General features: G+C 39.6%; 2 protein-coding genes across 2 annotated transcripts; one reads left to right on the plus strand and one right to left on the minus strand.

Annotated features, from left to right (window-relative positions):
• Positions 1-444: 444 nt before the first annotated feature.
• znf644a (zinc finger protein 644a) lies at positions 445-12,611 on the plus strand. Its single transcript, XM_074687742.1, has 6 exons — positions 445-757; positions 3,649-6,136; positions 6,812-7,402; positions 9,046-9,171; positions 9,932-10,034; positions 11,766-12,611. Exons 2-6 carry the CDS (start codon positions 3,652-3,654, stop codon positions 11,950-11,952), a joined length of 3,492 nt encoding a protein of 1,163 aa, XP_074543843.1. The 5' UTR covers positions 445-757; positions 3,649-3,651; the 3' UTR covers positions 11,953-12,611.
• A 255-nt stretch (positions 12,612-12,866) lies between these two features.
• LOC141803752 (uncharacterized) lies at positions 12,867-22,106 on the minus strand. Its single transcript, XM_074687751.1, has 11 exons — positions 21,856-22,106; positions 21,401-21,501; positions 20,412-20,505; positions 19,102-19,687; positions 18,919-18,991; positions 18,666-18,732; positions 16,213-16,360; positions 15,855-15,915; positions 15,642-15,772; positions 15,437-15,526; positions 12,867-13,063 (listed from the first exon to the last, which is right to left on the minus strand). The coding sequence occupies exons 1-11, from the start codon at positions 21,951-21,953 to the stop codon at positions 13,043-13,045; spliced, it is 1,470 nt and encodes a 489-aa protein (XP_074543852.1). The 5' UTR covers positions 21,954-22,106; the 3' UTR covers positions 12,867-13,042.
• Positions 22,107-23,312: the final 1,206 nt, after the last annotated feature.

Raw genomic sequence — 23,312 nt, forward strand, 5'->3', positions numbered from 1 at the left:
ATTAATGTATTTGTTTTAGCTGTGATTTCATCTTCTATCAAAATATAAACATGTTGGCTATTCAAAAACTAGAATATAACTTTAATTTATCATACTTAGTGCTATTTTTGGAAAGGATAGTCTGCAGACACACTGGGCTGGATATGACCGAACCGGCTAATCACCTGCTACAAAGGCAACAAAGACCGGTGAGGGGACAACCATATGGGTATAGTGGTGGACTCCTTCCTGTGTTAGAAAAAAAAAATATTTTCTGTGTTTTAATGATAAGTTCAAACAGATGGATTATTGTGATTTAAGTGGTTAAAAAAACAGAGTCCTGGTGAATTTTATCAATTATTACGGTGATCAACCGTCATCTGCCAGAAAAAAAAATCTGCTACCCAAAGGAGATGGTCATTAACTCGGGTTTTTTATGCCTCCCATCTGGACTGAACCATTGCAAATCTTTCGGGGGAAGATGGCGCCGACTCCAAACATAACGTGTCGAAACCGTAAGAGACGGTCAATTGAGTAAAAGTTGAATCATGATCGTTTCCTTTTATAGTGGCGTTAGTAAACGATAAAATTGAGGAATTTACGTTTAATGTAACGTTAAAGCCAGATATTTGTACGGTTACCCTTACAAAAGAAATGATCTGGCCCACACCAGACCACCACGGAAAATGGCGACGGTAAAATAGATGGAAGACGAAAGTGAGATATTAGTCAATGCAGCGTTTAAATTGTGCCCTGTCCTCATCTGCACCGCTTGGAGGTAACGTTCGCTTGTTTTCATCATTTTCTTGATTTCTGTAGAGTATGTAGATAGGGTCGATTGTCATTAGATATAGTTTAGCCTGAGGAATAGGTTTTGGTAACAGCCTTAATGGAATGGTCTGCAGCTCCTGCAAGCAGCATCCAACAACACAGTGTGATATAAACGCCTGTAAAACGTAACGAAACATACTGGAAACCGAGTTTTAAGAGTAAGATTTACCCTGCTTTCCCACATGTCTGGAAACCAGTCCAAACTATTGTTGGTTGGGAGATAACTGAACTACTAAGCTGAAAGTTTTAGCTGCACACCAAATCCACAACTGTTCGTCTAAAGCACTATACGAGGCACATCCTTTTGCCGTTTTCCTGTTTTTCTATCTAGGTTGAAACACTTTTAACTGCCAGGACAGCATTCACATGGTATGACACTTTTATTGTCCTTCAAATCCAAAACCTCTCACACCGGCGACCTTGTAGTGTTATAAATGGCCCCAATTCATCTTTTCATCAGCATGCCAAGTATAAATACATTTATTAACGTCTAATTCTAAACTGTTAACAGCGGTTGAGCGAAATAGCCAACACTGGTGACTCTGTAAACATTGATCTGAGAACTTTGAAAACAAAAATGCTAACTGCATCGAACAGGAACTACTTGTTTCAACATCTAACTGATACACTATGGGTCACTTTCGATGTTGGACGTGGAAAAGCCTAAATGGGTTCATACCACTGTTTCACTTTCAATATTTACTGAAACATGCTAAATCCTCCAAGTAACAAAGATCTTAACAAGAAGGCTAAACTATCTTAACCATCTTTGATTCAAACCTAGAGCTAATATTCATTTCTTGGGCCACTTCTTACGTTTTACCTGCTAGTTAGTTTCTTAACTAGTTTCTTGGTCAATTTAATAACAAAACGGTATCAAGAAATCTCTAAAAATTTCTCAAATCTGATATTTTTCATTGACAACTATGAAATCTTAAGTTTTTTCATCTAAAAGGATAAAAGCCGTGAATTCATGGTATCTAGAACATTAACTAAGTGATGTTTGATTGTTTTCTTGTAGAACCAAATTTTAATTTTCATCATAGTTTATTGTAAGACTTGCCATTAATTGAAATATTACGTTAGCGCTATTAGCTGAAATCTGCTATTTATGTTTTCAACATTTCAGCCTTATTAGCAAAGACAAGTGTGATGCACTTGTCAAAACTATTGACTAAACATGGAGACTGCCTCATCTTCTACCATTTTAAAAAATTTAGCCAAGTTACCACCTAGATGAGCACAAACATTTTGCCAGGACCTGGTCAAGAACCTCTGGTCTTGTAAATGTAGCTGATGAGGAAGTGTTAAAAACTGCAGTACCTCAAGTGTCCGCTTGGGGCTGGCAGCAGAAGCACAGGACACCACATACAAACCTGTTTAAAAAAATCGAATGTTCTTTCAAGAAATTGCATGACAAGTATGAGTCTCAAATGAGTTCACACCTCCCACACAGAAGCAGTTTAATGTTGTGTTTGGATTCAAATATGAGAATATCTAATTTTTAAAAAATCACTCTCAATTTACAAGTTCCCAAAGACGTGAATCTTCCAGGTGGGAAAGTTGCAGTTCCACGCATATGCTTCATTCGCTGCACCCAATTTGCGGAACTTTCTTCTACCAACACCTTTACATAGATAGTACAGCTAAACTAAACAGTAAGCCGTTCAGTATGCGTGTTACGCTCTGGAGGTGACCCATGCTCATTTAGCTCGCAGTGCAAATATGAGTTTCACCACAGCATGAGCCCCAGCATGTCTCAGAGTTATTGATAGGGATGGGTACCGAATGAGGTACTTTTATAGGTACGAACCTTATCCCATCTATAGTGCCGAGTACAGGATCGCGTAAAATCAAATCGTACCATGTTTCAATACCTAAATGTATCCTTGTGACTGTGAGGGACCACTCCCTCACAGTGGGAGTGGGCGATTTTCCATGCTGGACATGAACACAACATTGCAAGTTTAGATATAATGAAATAAATGCTAAATTTAAAAACTTTGATATTTTATTATCAAACAAATTAATATTTATTACCATATGAAGACACACAAAAGTACCAAAAATTGGTAGCACTGAGTGTCAATACTGATTGCCAGGTACTGGGCATCACGCATTGTTTCAATGTAACAGGTACCCATCCCTAGTTATTGATTATGAATATATTTTTAACAACAGATGTCAGACACTGGTTGGCAGTTGGATTAATTCTAGTCAGTCTGCTTGTTTCTTGCCCTGTTATACATTTTTCTTGCTAAGTTACAAGTGCAACACAATAAGGACTTATGATGAAGGGGTAAGTAAGGAGTGAAGTAGTGAAAATAGTAGAATTAATGTTCACATCACAGCTATGACTTCAAACAAACAGCTATGCTTGCTAGCTAGCAAGCCAAAACCATAAAATGAGTCGATTTTCTCAATTCAACCTTTTTTCTACCCGCTTACTCATTTTGGGGTTAAATGTCTCCTTTAAGTGTCCTGGCCAAAACACCAGCAGCTAGACTCGGACTTGCAATTGCATCTCAAATATGGCTTCTGTCAATGATAGGCTTCAAAAAGTCCTCTCAGAAATAGATGGGCTATGTCACAAGTAATACATCCATAGTGGCGGATGCTTCATTTCTTTCTTGTGTCGATCTTGGTTTGACAAACTTATTGTACTCATTTGTAAAGAGGAAACAGCAATCCTTCCCTGATCAGTGATCTTCTTTGTTCAGGAGTGGATGGGCCTTTATCAAATGGGAAAAGGTTTTGATGTAATTTTTGAGACAGCTTATTGCTTATTTGGGTTTTTGTTGAAAGGAACTCTGAGAAGGCTGTACTTTTCTGTTTCAGGTCATGGCAGCTGAAATGTCATGTCTGGCAGGTGTTGATGAAGATGACAAAGATGCTGAACCCGAGATCAATGCCTTCACACTACTGCAAGAACCAGTGAGAATGGCGCAAGATTCGGCCTCTTGCACTGATTCTTTCAGCAAGCCTTCTTTGAAACAAAACAGTGTCCTAGATGCTCTGTCAAACACAGATATGCTGTCCTCAGTTGGCTTGGGCAATGGACCATCTTCGCACCAGGCTACACAAGCCCATGATCTCAACAGTTTGTCCACGGAAAAAGAGGAGGGAAAAAGCATCACTCCACTAAAAACTGTGCAAGAAATTGACACTGCAGGAATTTGGGGTTTTGACGAAGACTCACCTGATGACTCGTTGGATAATTTTGGTGGCAACACTGACCTTCATTGGGACCCTCATAAAGAGTTTATGCAGTTTCTATGGGAAAGCCATGGTGACTCCCCTGGTGAGGAGCCCAAAGATGAGGTACCTTCTGCTAATAATCGGAGAAGAAGAAAACGGAAAATGGACATGGTTGTCATGGTGGACCCTTCAGAGGACCTTTATCCTGATCTGAGCCCAAAATCGTCTGAGGAGTTGTCCGATACTGACGGCCAAGAAGACTCTGATCCTGTTAGCAAAAGCCATGGGTCAAGGAGGTTTTCCAAGTCATCAACAGAGAAAGTTTCCAAGTATCCCAATGGATCTGTCAAGGCCATCAAGGACATTCTTTGCAATGGACCTGCAAGGAATTCGCATGAGAACAGTATAAGTAGTGGAATTTCACCTCTGAAAAGAAGGCTAACAACAAATTCTCATTCAGAGGAGAAGCCAAAATGTTACCCTTGCTCAAAATGTAAGCTCGTTTTTAAGAAAGAGCATCATTTGCGCCGACACATGAAGTCCCATGTCGACCATCCTAACATCTTGCCAAAGCCCTTTATATGCCGTGAATGTGGACAGGCCTTCAGACAAAGCAGTGCACTCATTACGCACATGTCTGTCCATCAGGAAAAAAGAGAGAGACTCACCAAAGAGGTCAAAGGCACAAACGATAAAAAGAAAGACGAGGGAAAGAAGCTTTTCTGCCCTCAGTGCCCATTTGTTACAAACTGCCCGAACACGTTTGTTCAACATGCAAAAACGCACGAGAAGGACAAGAGAAAGTTTAGATGTGACAAGTGCAGCTTCTGGTCTCTGAGTGAAAATGATCTGAGGAGGCATAACATTTTCCATCACACCGTGATCACAGTTGGAAAGCAAGTTGAGAATAACGACCCTGAAACTTTTGCCTGTAACATTTGTTCTTATAAAGCTTTAAGCAAAAACGTTTTTAAAAACCACCTTCTGCGGCGCCATCAACAAACTTTCGAGGATTATGAAGCTTTGCTGCTTAGTGAGAAAAAAACATCATCATTTAAGGAGAAGCATGTGCCTTCTTGTGAAACACCCGAAGATGCAGAGTTTACATCAAAAATCTTGATTAAAGATCACATCAGTTCTAAAAGAGCGTCTTCACCATGTGAGTCCAGTGACATTTCAGACTTGTTTGGAAATACAAAGATTAAGAGAGTTCCTAAGTCCCAACTTACAGAATCCAAGCTCGACAAGTCCATTAATGTTCTCTTGTCCCGACAAAGACATGGAAAGAATAATGCAGAACAAAAGAAGGAAAGCAATAATTGCACCACATCTGCCCAGAATTCCAAAAGTGACAAAGACAGCTCGGATCAGTCACCACAGACATTAGCAGTCAAGGTTGAAGAATCAGGTTTATCTCCAGTTCAGGATAGAGTGCCATCCAGTGAAGGCAAAAGTGACCTGTACTGCAGCAGTGCAGCAGCACTGCAGGTGAATGAGGATCAGTCAACTGTCAAAAAGTCCCCATCTAAACGGAAGATGTCCACCCCGTATCGCAATACCTCCGAAGAAGACTCATGCTTCATCTTACCAAAACCAAGCTCCAAGAAAATAAACCAGGAAGAGGACTCAGACTCCGATGAAAGAGACGTGTACAAGTTCAAGGAAACAGATTTCAGCAGCAACCGTTTTGACAAGGACATCAAGAAAGAGAAACCCAACATCATTTACACATACAGCAGAAGAATGTCCATGAGAGGTGCTCTGCAAGCGTCTAAAAGGCTGTTTGAAAAAATAAAGACTGAAGAGCAAGAACAAGATGACCCTGAAATCAAAGAGGAGAGCATGGAAACCGAAGTATGTGAAGAAAACTTCGACACCCATCAAATACCACTTAGTGAATCCCTCTCAGACGATGCGTCAGATGTGGAATCTGACACAAAGACCTGTCCATATTGTCCCGCCATCTTTGAGTCAGGTGTTGGGTTGTCCAACCATGTCCGAGGGCATCTTCATAGGGCTGGACTGAGCTACAATGCACGCCACGTAGTGCCTCCCGAGGAGGTTGCTTCCCACGACAGAAGGCCACGAATTCGACGGAGGATATCTGCGTTCCGCAGATTGAGAAAAGGTACTTGGCTCAACTTCCTACTGCTCTCTAGTAAAAGCCATCTGGTGTCTGGTAACTTATTCCAATTTTCCTGTCATTGGCTACTTTTACATGCAGTCAGTAACCCTTTCATATTCGTAATGCTAGCGATAACCCAGTTGCGCAAGAGCCATGTAAACACCAATAACCCATTTTTAAAAAACTGAATGATAACGTTCCAGTTTTTAAAAGCCTGTGAATCAGCCCTGGGTTACCACTTTCCTAACCGGACCATTGGGTCATGTATACACCTATTGGGAAATCCCCATCGAAAGGAACATTAATGTGTGTTCTACCTATGCTCTGTTCGCAAGGAATCTTGGTCTTTTGAGTACAGGAAGTCCGCCGTGCTGCTGCTGTTGCTATGGTTGAAGATGCAGAAATGACTCACATTGCTTCATGATGTTCTCTGTGCGTCGAGATGTGGTCCATGCATTGCTGTTTTGATCGGGAGACCATGTAAACAGGAATAACCCTGTTTGCTCACGCATGTAAATAGGTTATTCCAAATGTTTCAGAAACCAGAATATTGACCTTAACCCAAAAATTGACTGCATGTAAACGTAGCCAATTCATTTTGATGTTGTAAAGCTTGAGTATTTTGAATTTTACAGTTCAAAGTTAATGGTTTGTAATTTATTTTTTCTTTTTTTTCAGCATTACAGATGGAGTCAGACCCTGAGGCTGTGAAGAGCGTTCACTCCTGCCCGTTATGTGGGGACTCGTTTGATAACAGGACTGGACAGTCCAACCACATACGAGGCCACCTCAAAAAGCTTGGTAAAAGCTTCTCCAAAAAGAGCAAATCCCCGTTATTTTTACTCCGGGAGCTGATGCGTGACAAGAAGGAGTTTCAGCGAGCACTCCAAATTTTAGGAAAGAAACGAAACCATTTCCAGTATGGTGTTACACCAAAGCTGTCCAGTGTTGATTGTTTCAGGTCACACAACGTTGGAATCCCCAAAAGGAATTCTATTTCAAGTGTTTGCACTGAAACCGGACCCCGAATACCCACATTTTCTTTAGCAGAAATGGAATCTGATAAAAGGCAACTAGAGACTAAGCTGGATGTAAAAAATTCACTCTCTGGCACAACTGCCTTAATAGGAATTCTGAAGAAGAGGAAATGTCAGGAAGACGCCAGACCAAAGGGGTCCTGTCAAATGTCCAAAAACGCATTTGCAGTTTCAAATGGTGAGCACTGTCCAGGATCCAGACTTGCATCTTCACTGCCAAAGTCAACATCAGGTAAGTTACTGCCTAATCTTTGTAACCACATACCTCAAGGTAGAAATCTCCTCAAGTGCTCTAAAAATTTGGTACACTCAGAAACCTTTGATCACTTAGAGATGTTTTTAATTTGTTGTTTAAAATGCCAAAAAGTTTGTCAAGGATCAACCAAAATGCTTTGAGTTTTTTCATAATCAAACCATTGTTATAAATAGTATGAACTTGCTAGACTAACGTAGATTTAAAACTCATCAGAGAAGGGGTTCTGTGTAGTGAGCAGGCAGTTATGCAAATCAGAATCTTGATAGGGTGAGAAAAGTCATCACACATCATGGTCTTATTCACACCATCAGGAGTTATCTTTGCATAGCCAACCACTCACTATACATGATTGCCTATTTTACCTAGCTACCAACTAAAACATGGACAATCTGACAAAGAGTGTTGGTTTTAAGATGATTTTAATCCATTGAAAGTTATTTGTCAGTTCAAAATTAGTTTATTCCACAACTGGTTGCGCCTCCTGAACATTTCCATTGAAAGTAAGGTTAACATGGGCAGGATATGGCTGGGATATTTATGTTAGCATTTCTGTCCTCATTTAGCTCTCCTTCTCCTTAGCGCTTTGTAAGAGTGACTCAGATGTGACAACTTTAAGCACTGTTTCTATGAACACAACCGCCAATGCTTGAAGCAATTGGCAACCTCTGGTCTGAAGATATGAGGCAATTTGGAAGTGCTAAAATCTGCCGATGGTGGAGTGTCCGCTTGAGGCTGGCTCGGAAAGTACCAAAAACCACATATACATCAAGACAAAAAGGCAATATTTACAGCAGAATAAATTGGTTTACAGCCTGGTATGAAATAAATGTCTCCTATCAGAATAGCTAATTTATCTAACAGCATACACTGTACAAGGGAGATTTTTCTTCTTAAGATGACGAGTTTACCCAATCAGAGGCACAGCTCAGCTGATTGACAGGTGAACGCCCAATTGCCGTTAGTGAAGAGGTTCAAAACCCGCCCCATTTCCAACATGGCTCCTGCCGACAATTTGCTTCAAACTGTTTCAGAAACAGATGGATGGCATTACAGAGACTACGTCCATTTATTATAGAGTCTATTTTTTACAGTCACTTTTTAGGGATCAACCACTCAGGGGTGCTCTGTTGTTGCCTCTGTTGCCTCAATCTCAGGATGGGATCTTGCCCTACTTGTCAGTATCAGAGATGTCTGAGGTCTTGTTGCTGCACAGGCTGCTCCTGAACCTCAGCTTGTAACAACTACTATTTTTGAAACCTCAAGACTAGAATGATACAGATACTAACATTTTAGCCACAGAGTCAATAAGCAGATTTGTGTGTAATCATGTTGTCCAAACATTGCGTTAACTTTTGAGTACTGAGATACAGGGTTGTAATCAATTACATTCCAGTATTCATCTCTGCTGGATATTTAGTCATTTTAACCAATACAAAAACTCACCAATGTGTTATTATGATTCAGAAATGCTTAAAAATTTTTTCTGTGATATTAATCTTGAATGACTGAAGGATGTGCCCTGTCACCATAAAAATGAAACACAGCGTAGATAAGATATTTACTGCATATGTTAAACAGTAGTAGGTTTTTACATATTTCTTTCTTTTGTGTTTTAACAGAGAAAGGTGAATTCAACAGGAAGGTGTGTGTCCATTGCAATGCAACTTTCCATAGTGGCGTTAGCTTGTCAAATCACCTCCGGGCATATGCAAAGCGAAAAAGGACTGCCTTAGTGGAAGGAACAAGTAAGTGCTAACCCCTCTTCAAGCTTGTCTCTTAAGACAGAAAATAATAATGTTACCATGTCGAGTCCACAGTTGTAGTTTGGGGCACATAATTTCTTTAAAGCACTGGTCATTTTATCAATTGGTATTTCTTGGTGAAATTGCCTAATGCCTACGATGCTCAAATGACTATCCTCTACATAATAAAGAACAAGTAATAACCATAACTGACATAACAAATGAGTAACTTATTTTATAACCAAGTGTTGTCACATATTTGCTAATGAAAACAGCTGTTTTAAAGCCATGTTGAACTTTTATTCTCACAGAGCTCAGTGTTCATACGTCCCCATTTTTCATTATGTTTCTCATGCAGCAGTGTTTTTGAAAGTTAAATCCATTAACTGTGTGGCTGCAGCATGTAACCTTAAGGCTAAGACAGTCTGTGAAGGCGTGCACCACAAGAGGGGGAGAGATTCAGACCAGAACAGGAATAAGAAACAAGTATACAATTGACTATTCAAGACCTTGGTTCAGCCTTGATTCTTTGACACCATGGAAAACAACCATACAATGACAAACCATGAGTCTGAATAAAGCGAGGATTCAAGACACTCATCATGCTGGTTTACTGGATAATACAATATTTTGCAATTTACTTTTGTTTGATCAAAACATCTGAAATTCCCAGTGATAGGGACTCTGAGAAGCTTTGCACATTTGGATTAGGAGTGTGTTGCTTCAAATTAAGAACCCAAATTTGGTATCGTCTGTCTTACAGCATTTGACTGTAAAATAAGGAGACAACGCTCAAGGCCTGGTCCAAAGAAGAAGACACTGCCCTTACCACAGAGTCCAGAGGAAATGTATAGACTCACCTGCAGGTGAGTTTATGTTATTCAGAACTTGGTTCAACAGTCGTTTTTGCTGCACACTGATGAAATAAATTGAAATCCTACCTCAAATTATATTTCCCTAACGGCTGTTCAGCTAATCTGTCAGATAATGTCAGCACACAGACATGCACACACAAACACGCCTTTGTTTATCAAGCTTGGTGTTACCTTTTGGAGTAAAGCATGCTAACAGGCTAATGTTTGTTAACTAGCACCAAGTACAGCTGAGCCTCACTGTTATGGGCTCACCAACATTTGCTGTTCATTCAGATGGGATTATTATTTTATCTAGAAAATTTAAGGCAGTTTATTTATTTTCTGTCAAGATTATACACTTAAACAGACGTGAACCCTGTGTTTTTAAGAAACAGTAAGTTTGGTTCTCCAACAGGTCTAATCTGGATGTTTTTCTATCCCGAGTCTGTTGTACCTCCGTTCCACTGTTTCATACGAAGTCAGGTCAATTGCATCAAGATGCAGGATTTCTGAGATGACCAGGTCATGAGTAGTGCTCTTAAAGAAACATATTGAATTTGCTGTCCGCAGGTGTTGTTAAAAAAAGATTCATTGGGCAAATATTGTGTTAGGACTAATGAAGGTTAAAAAAAAAGGTTCATGTTTCAACATTGTAAACACGTTCTAAAAACATGGTATCCCTGATTTTTGGATCAGACTTTACACAAGTTCCTGAACAAGCTAAACAGTTCAGCCAACTGTAAAGAAGATTGCATCCCCAGATCTTACCTGGATTTCTAATCCTTTATATTTCTTTTTAAAAACCTGTTTCCAGGTTTGATTCAACCTGATTTCTTAGATCCTGTCAGACAACTTTGCATGGCTGGGTCTTTGAGATTACCAAAGTTATCTGGGTTCATTTTGTTATGGCACAGAAATTTGACTGTGGCTGTTTTCCAAACCACCTACTACAAATTACATGTGAATGTAGTATGTAGTAGACACTACATACTGCCTACTGCTTTTGCTTGTAGTATGACTGTTCTGTTGGGTCTGTTTTGTAGTGCACTACTCTGGTTTCCAGTCTCAGAAGGTGGAGCTACAGATTATGTTGTTTTTTGCCTTTATTATAAATATACAAATCAATCTATGGGCAGATCTTGGTATTTGGTGATTTTGTTCATCATATCACACTGAATCATAATTCTTGGTTTCTAATCTTAAACCAAAAGTTATACTGTTGAACGAAAATAAATCTGAAAGGGATTTTTATTTATTACAGCTGATGGAAAAACCGCTTCTATAAAATCCACGAATGGTTTAAAAAGTTTATTAGTGGTTTATATGGGCTTTATGTTGTGTTTCTTCACATCACTTCACTTCTATCTCATGGACGGTCTAACATTAGTGTTGTGTTGTAGTTATAATGCTGATTAATTCCAGAAGATGGCGGTAATTCACCAAAACCTACCACCTGCATAGACAAACAGTGTTAGCGCCGTGCATTGTGGGAAACAGTATGCCAGGTAGACTGGTCCGTTGCATACTGAGATATTTTCCTGGATCAGTAGGACATCAGGGGATTTTTAGTACACTGCAGATTTTGCAAGTTTTCACATACTGACTACTACAAAAATAGTAGGCACTGCTAGTGTAGGTGGTTTGGAAAACAGCCTGTGACTGGACCATCTCTTGGCATGTTGGTAGCATGATATAAAACCATAAACGTGTCTAATCATCATTAATCTCACCTTCTGTTTGTAGGTTCTGTGACCTCGTCTTCCAGGGCCCTCTGTCTGTCCAGGAGGACTGGATCAAACACTTACAGAGACACATAATGAACACTAGTGTCCCACACACGGGGCTTGGCATGGTAGAGGTCGCCTCGCCGCCCAAAACCCTCAAGACTGACCAAGACAGCTCTCTGACGGCCACAAACGCTGCCTCTTGAAGCCAGTGGGGCCCTTTTTAGATTTCACTAGACTGTATGTGTATGTACATTGGGTGTTGTTTCACTTCTTTCTTTCTTTTTTTTTTTTTAAGTCGTTTAAAAACTGGCCAAAAGTACAATAATGCTCAAACAGAGATGATGTTGGAAATTCAGAGAGATGATAAAGTTAATTATTTTGGATATTGTTACCTCTTTTCTGTTTGTACATGGTTTCCAGATGGACGGACTGTTTCTTTCTTGTTTTATGCAGTAATGTAGTGTGGAATCCATTTCTAATGAAGACAACTTTTACCTCAGATTTCTCATGGTTTGAGTCAGTTTTTGTCTAATTTGGGAGCACGTCTCCTCTTTATGAATTTTCACATTAACAAGAAACATTAAGTCACATTTTCCTTTGTACTGCGCCATCCTTGTTTTGAGGCCACACAGGATTACTTCGACAGCACCCAGAAGCTCACCGTAAACAGCTGCAAGGATCACAGTGAGCTACTGGACAAGAACAAAAAGAAGTGTCTGCAAAGTTGTTATGCATAGAAAGTGTTTTATAGAATTTCAGTAAATGCATTGTTTCTAATTCATATCCAGACATTTAAACTGAAGGTGGTTCAAAAAGACCCAGCAAGCACAACTAGTGCTGAGGAAACCTTTCATTCAACATGTCACCTATATTTAATGTTTAAATATACTGTTTTGAGATAATTTAATTTTAAATGTACTATATCACATAGATACAATGCTTCAAACATTTGTGTTGTTCTAAATAAAAACAAAACAAGGAAACAAGTTGACTTTTTTTCCCAGTCACTTTTTGCACAGTTTATGAACACACAGTTTACAAAGGTAACAAACTCTCTTGAAGCGACAGACCTCGTTAACGTAAATACTGACAGAATGTGAACTGTGACAGACTGATGAAAGTTCATGTGCTGTAAAAGAAGATTAAAAAAAATATCTCCCAAGTATTCAGACAAATCATGAATGACACGATCAGTGAGTGTTCGCTGTACACCAGAGGTACAGTGTCAATGTGAAGAAGGCAGTTTCAGTCAGAGCCGGATCTCAGCGAAGACTTAGGGGGTGATGGTTTCTGTCACTCGAACATGCTCCTGCCCTGAGAGAGAAAACAGTAGATTTAAGCAATATGTAAGGTGTTTCTACAGAGCACAAAACAATCTGGGTAGAATCCACTTCAAAGTTATATTTTTGTTGGGTTTTATTTGCTATTTCTAACAAGGTGTACCGGGAAAGTAGATCCACATTCAGGATGTTTTCTGTGTTGTTAAAATGCTCCAGCTATGCTGTGCTCAGGTTTCCTTTGGTTACCACAGGTGCCTCCACACTTCATAGACATACAGCTTTAATAAATTGGCAATATAATAAAGGCAGAAAGAGTTTTATATTCATCACTGATTTAATTCTACAACTTGACTAACTGCTAGAATATCTACTCGATATTCTACCAAGGAAATACAGTGGGGAAAATAAGTATTGAACGCGTCAACTTTTGTCTCATCACATTTATTTCCAAAGATGCAATTCAAACAAAATCTCTATCAGACATTGGTATTAACTCAAATAATCCACACATGAAAAGAAATCACAACGTTCAGGTCCATAAATAATGATTATGTGGAATTAAGTACGATAACACAGGAAAAAAGTATTGAACACGCTGAGACTGATCTAATACTTAGTGGAGAAGCCTGTGTTTGCAATCACAGCTTCCAGAAGCTTCTTGTATGTTTTAACTAATCGCCCACACTACTCAGGTGTGATTTTGGCCCATTCCTCTGCACAGATTGTCTTTAAATCTTGAATATTCTTTGGTGCCCTCTGGTGAACCCTTTTCTTTAGTTCTTTCCACAAATGTTCAAAGGGATTGAAGTCAGGTGATTGACTAGGCCATTCTAACAGATTGATTTTCTTCTTTTGGAACCATTTGAGAGTCAACTTTGCCGTGTGCTTTGGATCGTTGTCCTGCTGGAAGGTCCGGCCACGTCTCATCTTCATCATCCTGGTGGATGGCAGCAGATTCATATCAAGAATTTCCCCATACATGGCTCCATTCATTGCTCCCTCAATTATATGGAGTTTGCCAAAACCATGAGATGAAAAACAACCCCATGCCATGATGCTTCCACCTCCAAACTTCTCTGTTGGTGTAGTGTTTTTGGGTGATGTGCAGTGCCATTTCTCCTCCAAACATGGTATGTAGTATGACAGCCCAAAAGTTTAATTTTGGCCTCATCTGATCAGACAACATTCTCCCAGTATTCTACAGGCTTGTCAAGATGCTGTTTAGCAAACTTTAAACCAGCTTCAACATGCCTTTTCTTGAGGAATGGAGTCTTGTGGGCTGAGCATCCATAGAGGCCATGGCTGTGGAGTGTACTGCCTATTGTTTTCTCTGTAACAATTGTACCTGCTGCCTCCAAGTCTTTCTGGAGCACTTTCAGGGTGGTCCTTGGCTCGTTGAGTACTCTTCTGACTATCTTTCTGACTCCCTGGTCAGAAATCTTACAAGGAGCTCCTGTGCATGGCCTGTTGATGGTAAGGTGGTGCTTCTTCCACTTGTGAATAATGGCCCCAACGGTGCTGACTGGAATATTCAGGTGATTTGATATAAGTCTGTAACCAGTTCATTCTGATGCTGAGCAACAATCAGGTTGTGAATGTCTTCAGAGAGCTCTTTGCCTTTACCCATCATGAGGTGTGTCGTATTTAACTGCTTGGTGAAAAAACAACATTTTTTATAGGACCATCAATTTGCTCTAGCCCAGCTGATGTTGGTTTGCACTAATTGGAAGTTCAAGTAATAATTACTGACAGATTTCAGGTGGTATGGTGCATTTCCTTGCCAAAGTATACAGCCTCTCCATGGTGTGTTCAATACTTTTTTCCTGTGTTATCGAACTTAATTCCACATAATCATTATTTATGGACCTGAAGGTTGTGATTTCTTTTCATGTGTGGATTATTTGAGTTAATACCAATGTCTGGTAGAAATTTTGTTTGAATTACATCTTTGGAAATAAATGTGATGAGAAAAAAGTTGACGCGTTCAATACTTATTTTCCTCACTGTATATCTAAGGTATATGTCTTAAGACACCCAATGTCTTCAAGACACAAAACCCAGTCTGGGTGCACCCTATGTCATGTCTTGAGGCATGAGTGGCATCTTCAAATTTTTGTTTTAAGATGTCTTAATCTTGATGGACAAAAATGTCTTGAGATGTCTTGATTTTGGTTATTAAGATGTTTTTAGACACTTTGATGGCTGGGTATGTAGAGATTAAAGAAAAACACCCCATAGGTAAGACATTTTAACATAAGGCTAAATTCTGATTGACAATGCTGTTTTGGACATGAGCGTGTCATACACTTTACGTTGCTATGAGTGATACAGCTTTTCTAAAGTTCTGAAAGCAGAACTGCAGTGTTAAGTGACAGTTTTATGGAGGGTAACGAACTAAAAAAATTACCTGCAGGAAGTGTTCAAACTGAGGTTTCAGCTCCTTCATCATGGTTTCTGCTTTGTTGAGGCAATCATGTCTCTGCCGCGCTTCAAACTCCTTTAAGAAATAAATCACCATCATCATCTCTTTAGCTTGACTCCTGTGTGGTCATTGTTGAAGGACATTTCGAATAAAAAATGATTCTCATCATTCCACCTGACAGGAGTGTTACCTGTGTGTTCATGAGGTGTTCCTGAGAGGTGATGTGAGTCTGCACTGACGATGCTGATGTGGCGACGAAGACTCCGCAGGCGGCACAGCTGAAGAGCTCGATCTTAGTCATATGGTCATTTTCCTGCAGAGCTGACATAACAAAAGATTAGACCCTGTTTGGGTCGAAGCTGCTCTGAGTGATGATCAACAGTGTATCACTGAAGCTGTTTACCTGGAAGAGCACGATCCTCTATGGCTCGGCTGCACTGATGGCTTTTATACAACATGATGTCCTGCAGGAAATAAACCGATCGTTACTGATCATAGTGTTATCTCTGTATCTATTAAATCACTTCAGCTGATCCTTCGCAGTTGACTGCTTTACACCTTAAGTTCATGCTCCACTGTGGAACTCTTCTCTTTGACTGTGTTTCTGAAAGAATCTGATACAGTTTCTCTTGTGTGAAAGATTTCTACATAATCTCATCTTTTTGGGTCAAAGGAAGAATAATATTTGCACAGACTCACGGTTAAACCAAGAAAACAGTACTGCGATGTTCAGTATTTAATCGTGGGGTGTGCAGTCTCACCTGGAGGAAGGCCATTATGACATCATCGTAGTTATTGTGTTGCTGGATGTGCTCCATGGTGTCCCAGTGACTCTTGCTCTCCAGGTGATCCTCCAGCTCCTGACCATTCGCCAACTCCACATCACAAAGATCGCAGCAGATGGGATTCCTGACACAAATTTAAGACAATCAAAGTTGCAGAGTTTCAATATTTACAACTAAGACACAGTCTACAAATAGCTTTTACACAGACAATCCTGTTGTTTTTGATACTCTTAAAGTTTGGCAGCAATTTAGATGTTATTCTAAGTTTTTATCTGCATCAGTTTTGGCTCCAGTATATAAAAGTTATTTATTTCCCCCTTTAATGTTAGAATGTTAGACTCGACTTTTTTGCAGTGGTATAGTAAAAGTATCAAGAATTTGTATGTAAATGGGGTATTCTACACTTTTTCTTCTTTATCGTCTTCATATGGGCTACCTCAGTCACATCTCTTCAGATACTTTCAAATAAGGCATTATACATCCACCTTTTCTAATTTCCCTTTACTTCACTCTAAACCTCCATGGATTAATGTGCTTCCTTTTGACCTACATCAAAAAGTATTAATTTCTAAAATTTTATAACTGTCTTTTCTCATTTCCAGATAGCGCAACTGTCAATGCTAAAGCTAAGTAGGAACAGGAGCATTTGTAGCAGATGCCATAACACTCCATGTAATCTTAAGTCATATGTTTTTTTTATGTCCAGAGCTACATGACTATTGGAATGGGTACTCCAGAACTATGTCTACAGTGCTGGATTTTAATTTACAACCATGTTTTCATGTAGCCATTTTTGGTGTCCCACTGAAATACTTTCAAATGTTTTATCTGCTCAGCAGGAACAAATAATTGCATTTGCATCTCTTATAGCGCGACAAACCATATTGCTATGCTGGAACTTTCCTAAGACTCTGTCTTTTCCCCAATGGCTTCGGGAGGTCATGTTTTTTTCTTCAACTAGAGAAAATAAAGTGTACAATCAGAGGCTCCAGGGATGACTTTTTTCTTATTTGGCAACCCTTTGTATCTCATTTCAATACCATGCAGCGTTTACCTTCTGATCAATCAGAGTGCTATCATTGTAGGTAGTTGTCATCTACCCCTTTAGTGTGAGGCACAATGTGTGTGTATATGTCTGTCTGTGTGTGCATGCAAGTATCAGTCTGTCTGAACAGGTTCTAAGTTCAGATGTGTGTTCACTGGGCTTTGTTTTGATATTGGCAGTCATATGGTACTATTTTTATTTGTTATTGTAATACAGCTTGTTAACACAATATTTTATGCCTAGAGCAAAGTCTGTTTAAAACCCCTGAAAGTGAAATTGTATGCAACATTTTTATTATCATTTATCTATTTATTTATTTTTGCTGCTATTGTACCAAATTTACATTTAGTGTTTTTGTGCAAAGATGTTGCTCATCTGTGTTTTGTGCAAAACAGGATGTTGTTCTCCACTTGTTTAAATAAAAGTTACAAGACAAAAAAGACACAGTCTGCATCGCTCTTGGGAGCTATAATGGTTCTTGAGACCAAAGTTGCAACGGTGACGTTAAGACATCTCTCACTAAACCATTTCACTGTTATGTTCAGGGTGGGAACAAGCGGCAACCTCTGGTCTAAGAATATGAGACGATGCTGAAGTCCAAATTAGGCTGTTTCTCTGTGTTTCTCAGCTGTGTTCGCTTGAGGCTGGCTCCGGAAGTAGCAGAAGTCACATACACACCAAGCCAAAAAAAGCTAATTTCAAAGCAGAAATCAACCTATTTACAGCCTGCTTCAAAAAACGTCTCCTGTCTGAGTTGCTAATTTTACTACCAGCACACACGGTACGGGGGGTGAATTTTTTTCTAACTCTGCAGTTCAGAGGATATTAAGATCGCAAGCTCCCCCAATAAGAGGCACAGCTCAGGGTCATGTGACCGACAGGCTGTAGGCGAAGCCCTTACCACTACCAATATGGCCACTATAGCCGATGTGCTTCATTTTCCGTTTCAGAAACAGACAGGTGACGTCGGCAAGACTACGCCCATGTTTTATACAGTCTATGGTGGGAAGCATAAATTTTGCTAACAAACCAGTCATCCTAACTCTTAGTTCCCCAGGTTCTTTGTATAAAAAGGAAGATCTATTAGCATTGATTTTTTTGAGTGATCTGTCAGGACTGAACAACCCATCAGATTACTTTTTTGGTGCTTCTGTCAAAATGAGATAATTCAACCACACGCTGCTGGTATGACTGACAGTGTAAACATACTCAGTAAGAAAGAAAAAGAACTCAGCCAATTATCTTTGCTGATGATTAAAAAACATTGATACATAGATCTAAATCCTAGCTACTGTTCTGAGTAGTGTGTACATGCAGAGACATAAGGGTGTGTCATCAATGACATCATCTTTAAACATTAGGGAAACAGGAGTTTGAGTCTTACTTGTCCATTACGACACTTCGGCTCCCAAGTCTCGACACCTTGTTGATAGGCGGGGTTTGGTCCAGTTCTGATAATCATGTAAAGACACAGTAAATACATGTTAAACTAGGTTTAAAGAGGAAATTTATACACAAAAATTACACATGGTAAACCTCTTGCTATAGTGATTAGAAGCTAATTATCCATTAAATGATGTTTCCCCTGAAGGTAATTTAAAATGATAGATCCCAGCTTCACTCAGATGTCAATTTACCCATTTTATTGAATCCCAAATGTGGCGGATAGTCCCGCTTTAACCGGGGAGGTGATAATCTGACAGTGGTACACTGCAGAGAAGAAAACAAAAGAAGCACAGGGTCACACGCTGCACATCCAAGGTAAGCAGTAAGTGCTGCAACAACAAAACAGGCTCTTTCTCACTGCTGCTTCACCTTACCTTCGCTATTGGTGACACCTCTCTCCTGTAGTCAGGGACTGTGTAGTCTGGGGCTGTCATCCTCTCTTCTCCATTGGTCCTCTGCCCTCCATAAGATGGGGGGAATAGCTGTGTGGTGGTGGAGGAGCTTGGAATAACCCTCTCAGGGCTGCAAACTCTGTGGTCCACAGGTCTGTTTCTGGGCTCACAGCCTGCTGGGACAAGTGGATCAGTTTCTGGACTGTAAACCTGCTGTTCAGTTGGTCTATGACCTGGACTGAGACCCTGTGAGTCCCTGAGACCCTGTGAGTCCCTGAGACCCTGTGAGTCCCTGAGACTCTGTGAGTCCCTGAGACCCTGTGAGTCCCTGAGACCCTGACTCATGTTCGGTATTGTAACAGAGCCAAAGTCCAGCCTGCTAAGGGGTCTGCTCCCAGGCCTCAGGACAGTCGAGTTCCAGCGGCTTCCTTCACTGCAGCTTCTTTCTGGAGACAAACTTTGACTTTCCACGTCCTGAGCGTGTGTGGAGTGGTTCTGCTCTGGGCTCTGAGGCATGTCTGTCTCTGAGTCTGATGAGGCAAGATCAAAAGGATTGTACAGCTCATCCCTGAGGGAGACAGAGGGGGAATGTATTTGTGTCTGTTACATGTTACCTGTTTATTTTACAGTTACACATTTATTGTAAAATAACTGTAAAGTATTCAAAAAATGCTTCCAGTGAGCAAGCAAACTAACAAGTCCTTGAGTCTCTCTGTAAGGCATTGCAACAATATTGACCAGGGAAGCACTGATGTGAAAATTTAGGCCGATACCGATATCAATATTGCTGTTATGGTCAATAACTGACATTTACTAATATCAATACTGGTAAAACAAAAACAAAAAATCTCGACACAGATGATGAGTCGAGGTAGCTCAAAGAGAAAAAGCATGATCGCAAGAAAAGACGAACATGGAAAGGATCAAAAGATGGAGCCCCCGAGATGAACATGATCAAAAAAGTACGTTTTGGTGTTTACATAGCCATAGAAAACAATATTATTTGAGCCTTGAAAGATCGTACAAGATGCTCTAAAAAAATGACCGGCAGCTAATGAGTAAATATTGCCCTACTTTTACTAATCAGCCGATACCAATATGTAAAAAAAAAAAAAGACCAACATCAGCGGATACCGATATCAATACCAATATATCGTGCATCCCTAATACTGACACTTGCACTCTCAACTCTAGAACTGTAAGTCACCACCAGCTAAAAAGAGAGGCTTAAATTTAAGGATTCTGACATTATGTCCATTACTTGGATTTCTAACATCTCAGAGCAGCTTTACCTTTTTGGACTGGCTGTGGTGTTTTCCTCAGAGGGGCCCTCTTCTTGCGCATCTAAAGGCTGGAATGAAGACTTCCATTTCAAAGGAGCAGGTCCTGAATTATGTGAAAGGCAACAAAACAATGAAGCATTTACATGTAAAGACTCAGTGCATTAGAAATAAGATTATGCAGAACCTCAGTCACTCAGTAAATACCTGAAACAAGTTAGGCTTGGCTAATTTCTGTTAGCTTCTCAATAATAGACCAAAAATAAACTGTAATGATTTGGAAAAAGACATTAAATATTTGCTTAAAGTTTTATGCAGGGTTGTATTCAACTGTTCTCTTTAAAGTTACAAATCTTCAGATTCATCAAGTGTCTCTACTGAGTTTTGAGATGTAGTTGCATTTGAATGCAGTTAAAACTTTAAAACTCTTTAAAGTAATAATTATTTGGACAAAATGATTATGTCTTAATTGCCTCTGTACCTTGCAACTAAGCATAAATGAACAACCAAACATAAGAAAAGGACAAGATCAAATCAGGACCAAGTCAAGGAAAAGAATAAAAAAGGGATTTCTGTTAAATAGAGAGAGTGTACTAAGTGTCAGGGTTACTGACGCTAACGGATTCTTCAGTTTATTGATCAACAGTTAAATATTAGTAACCATATCAACAACTTTAATTCTAATACATCTAACTGCATCTTAATAACTAAGTTAAGGACATATAATGCCATCTTGACCAAACATCACATATCCTTGATTTAAGTCTTATTAAAATTGCAATGATGATGATAATAATAATAATAATAATAATAATTATTATTATTATTATTATTATTATTATTATTATTATTATTATTATTATAACACACACACACACATTTCCTTTCAACTTTCCAAGTACAGTGAGATAACTACACTCCAACCAAATTAACTGACATAGCCCTGTGTGTAAATCTTGATATTCTGTCTTGATGCGTGGTTAGGTGTCCACATAAGTTACCTTCAGGTTTCTGAGCCTCAGAAGTGGTTTGCATTTTCTGTTCGTACTGGGACAGCTTCCCTGTGATGAACTGCATAGCTTCTTTGTAGCCAAATGGTATTCTTTGTCGCAAAGGGTGGGAAGAAAAAGACATTTCAAGACAACTTAATGCAAATTAACACGTGGTCAACACATCTGCTTGTTTAATGGTGTTAAAACTCTGCAGCCAACACAACAGCAAACATATCAACACTTAGCATTAGCTCCTTGACTCTTCACAGGATAGTTTATTGATAAAGTTGCTCAAGGTGACAGGCGGTCTCATAACACGCCCTCTCAAAAGACAAAACATAAAAGACAACTTCAGATGTGGATATTACAGAAACAATTATTTCTATTTTCAATGTTATTTTTTTCATCACATAACGTAAACAAAAGGTCCACATTAGCTCACAGCTAGGTGTCGAGGGTGTTACCTTTCCTGCTGCGCCTTTTTCTTCGGTCGTTTTGAAGTATGTATATGTCGTGGAGGCGCTGAAGGCTTTGAAGGAACTGTCTTTTTCTGATTGTTCATGTTTGATTTCGTTTTAACCGATGCAGGCAGGTTTGCATGTGCTATGAGGGCAGGAGTGAAGCTAACTCAATCACAACTAGCTGGCTAACACATACTGACACCTGCCGACAGGGGGCAGCATGTTGCTACAGATGACAGACCCGGATGGACCTGGCTCTGACGCCACAGAAAATTAAACACAACTGTGAGAGTGGATAAAATGACATTTAGACGACAAATACGTAACGTTTTTTGTTTTTCTTTTGAGGTTCGCTACTAAAAAATTAAATAAGTTAAACCTGTCATGGGAGTTCACATTAATGTCAGAAGCACAAGACTTCATTGATGAAGGTCTAAAAACACAACTGTTTCCACCTTGTGTCTTCCATAGGACAAGTAAGTTTAGGTTATGTACCAGTGCATATTTGATTGATCTTTCAAAAAACAAAACCGCAGCTGGTTAGTTAACCTTTGAGATTTCTACAACTCTGAGTAGCTCTGGGCCTGCTACAGGTACATCCTTTCAATCGTGAGAACAGAGTGGCCTTTGTGTCTGCTTCTTTCAGTGACTGTCCCTCTGTCTCCAGTCCCCCTGAGTCCTAATAAACCCCTAAGGTCTTTTGATTTTGTTGGTCTGATAAACCCATTAACTGCAAATGTGAGCAGAGGCAAATGTTGTATAAAATGATCAGTAACTTGATTAGCAAAATGCATTAGTGGTTTACTAAAGCATGACAACCTATCAGCAAGGCCTTCCAGATCATATCCCATCATAATGAACCAGGACTGTGACTCTCAAGAGCAGAAAGGTCATGCTTCACATTCTCAGACAAGTTTGGTTACTCCCAATTGCACTGCACTCCCTCCAATTTGACTGCTGAACAGAAGACTACATACACACACAACATGCATGACCTGTATGACATGGTGAAGAGAAACAGGGAATAAACAGAGGAGGTATTGTTAAACAATCAACAGGACTCACTCACATAAACGTTACAGAGGTCTCAAGTCCCTGACCACTGTACTGTGTATCTGAATATGATGGTAATACTGGCAAAGATCTCCTCTATAGGATTTTATGAATGGATGAACATGAGACATCTATATTCATTGTGTTAACATCATAAGTCTGGTGACAGAGATTATAGATTATGTAATTTAAGCCTTATGAGTTAGAAGAAAGGAGAGGGAAAGGAGGTACAGCTTCTTAAAAGTCAGTGAACTGGATAACACATCATGTGGACTGTGGGCTGGTATGGACTGAGCAGGTTAAGACTATCCTAGTTCCCATGAATTTACTGAGGTCACTTCAACCTTATTCCATCTGTCTCCTCACAGCACTGGAAATAAAAAATAAACACATGGGTTTAAAGGTCA

This window comes from Halichoeres trimaculatus, unplaced genomic scaffold (assembly GCF_033239565.1).
Source record: "Halichoeres trimaculatus isolate MK-OKI-2021-1 unplaced genomic scaffold, fHalTri1.1 fHalTri1_scaffold_15, whole genome shotgun sequence".
NCBI lineage: Eukaryota > Metazoa > Chordata > Actinopteri > Labriformes > Labridae > Halichoeres > Halichoeres trimaculatus.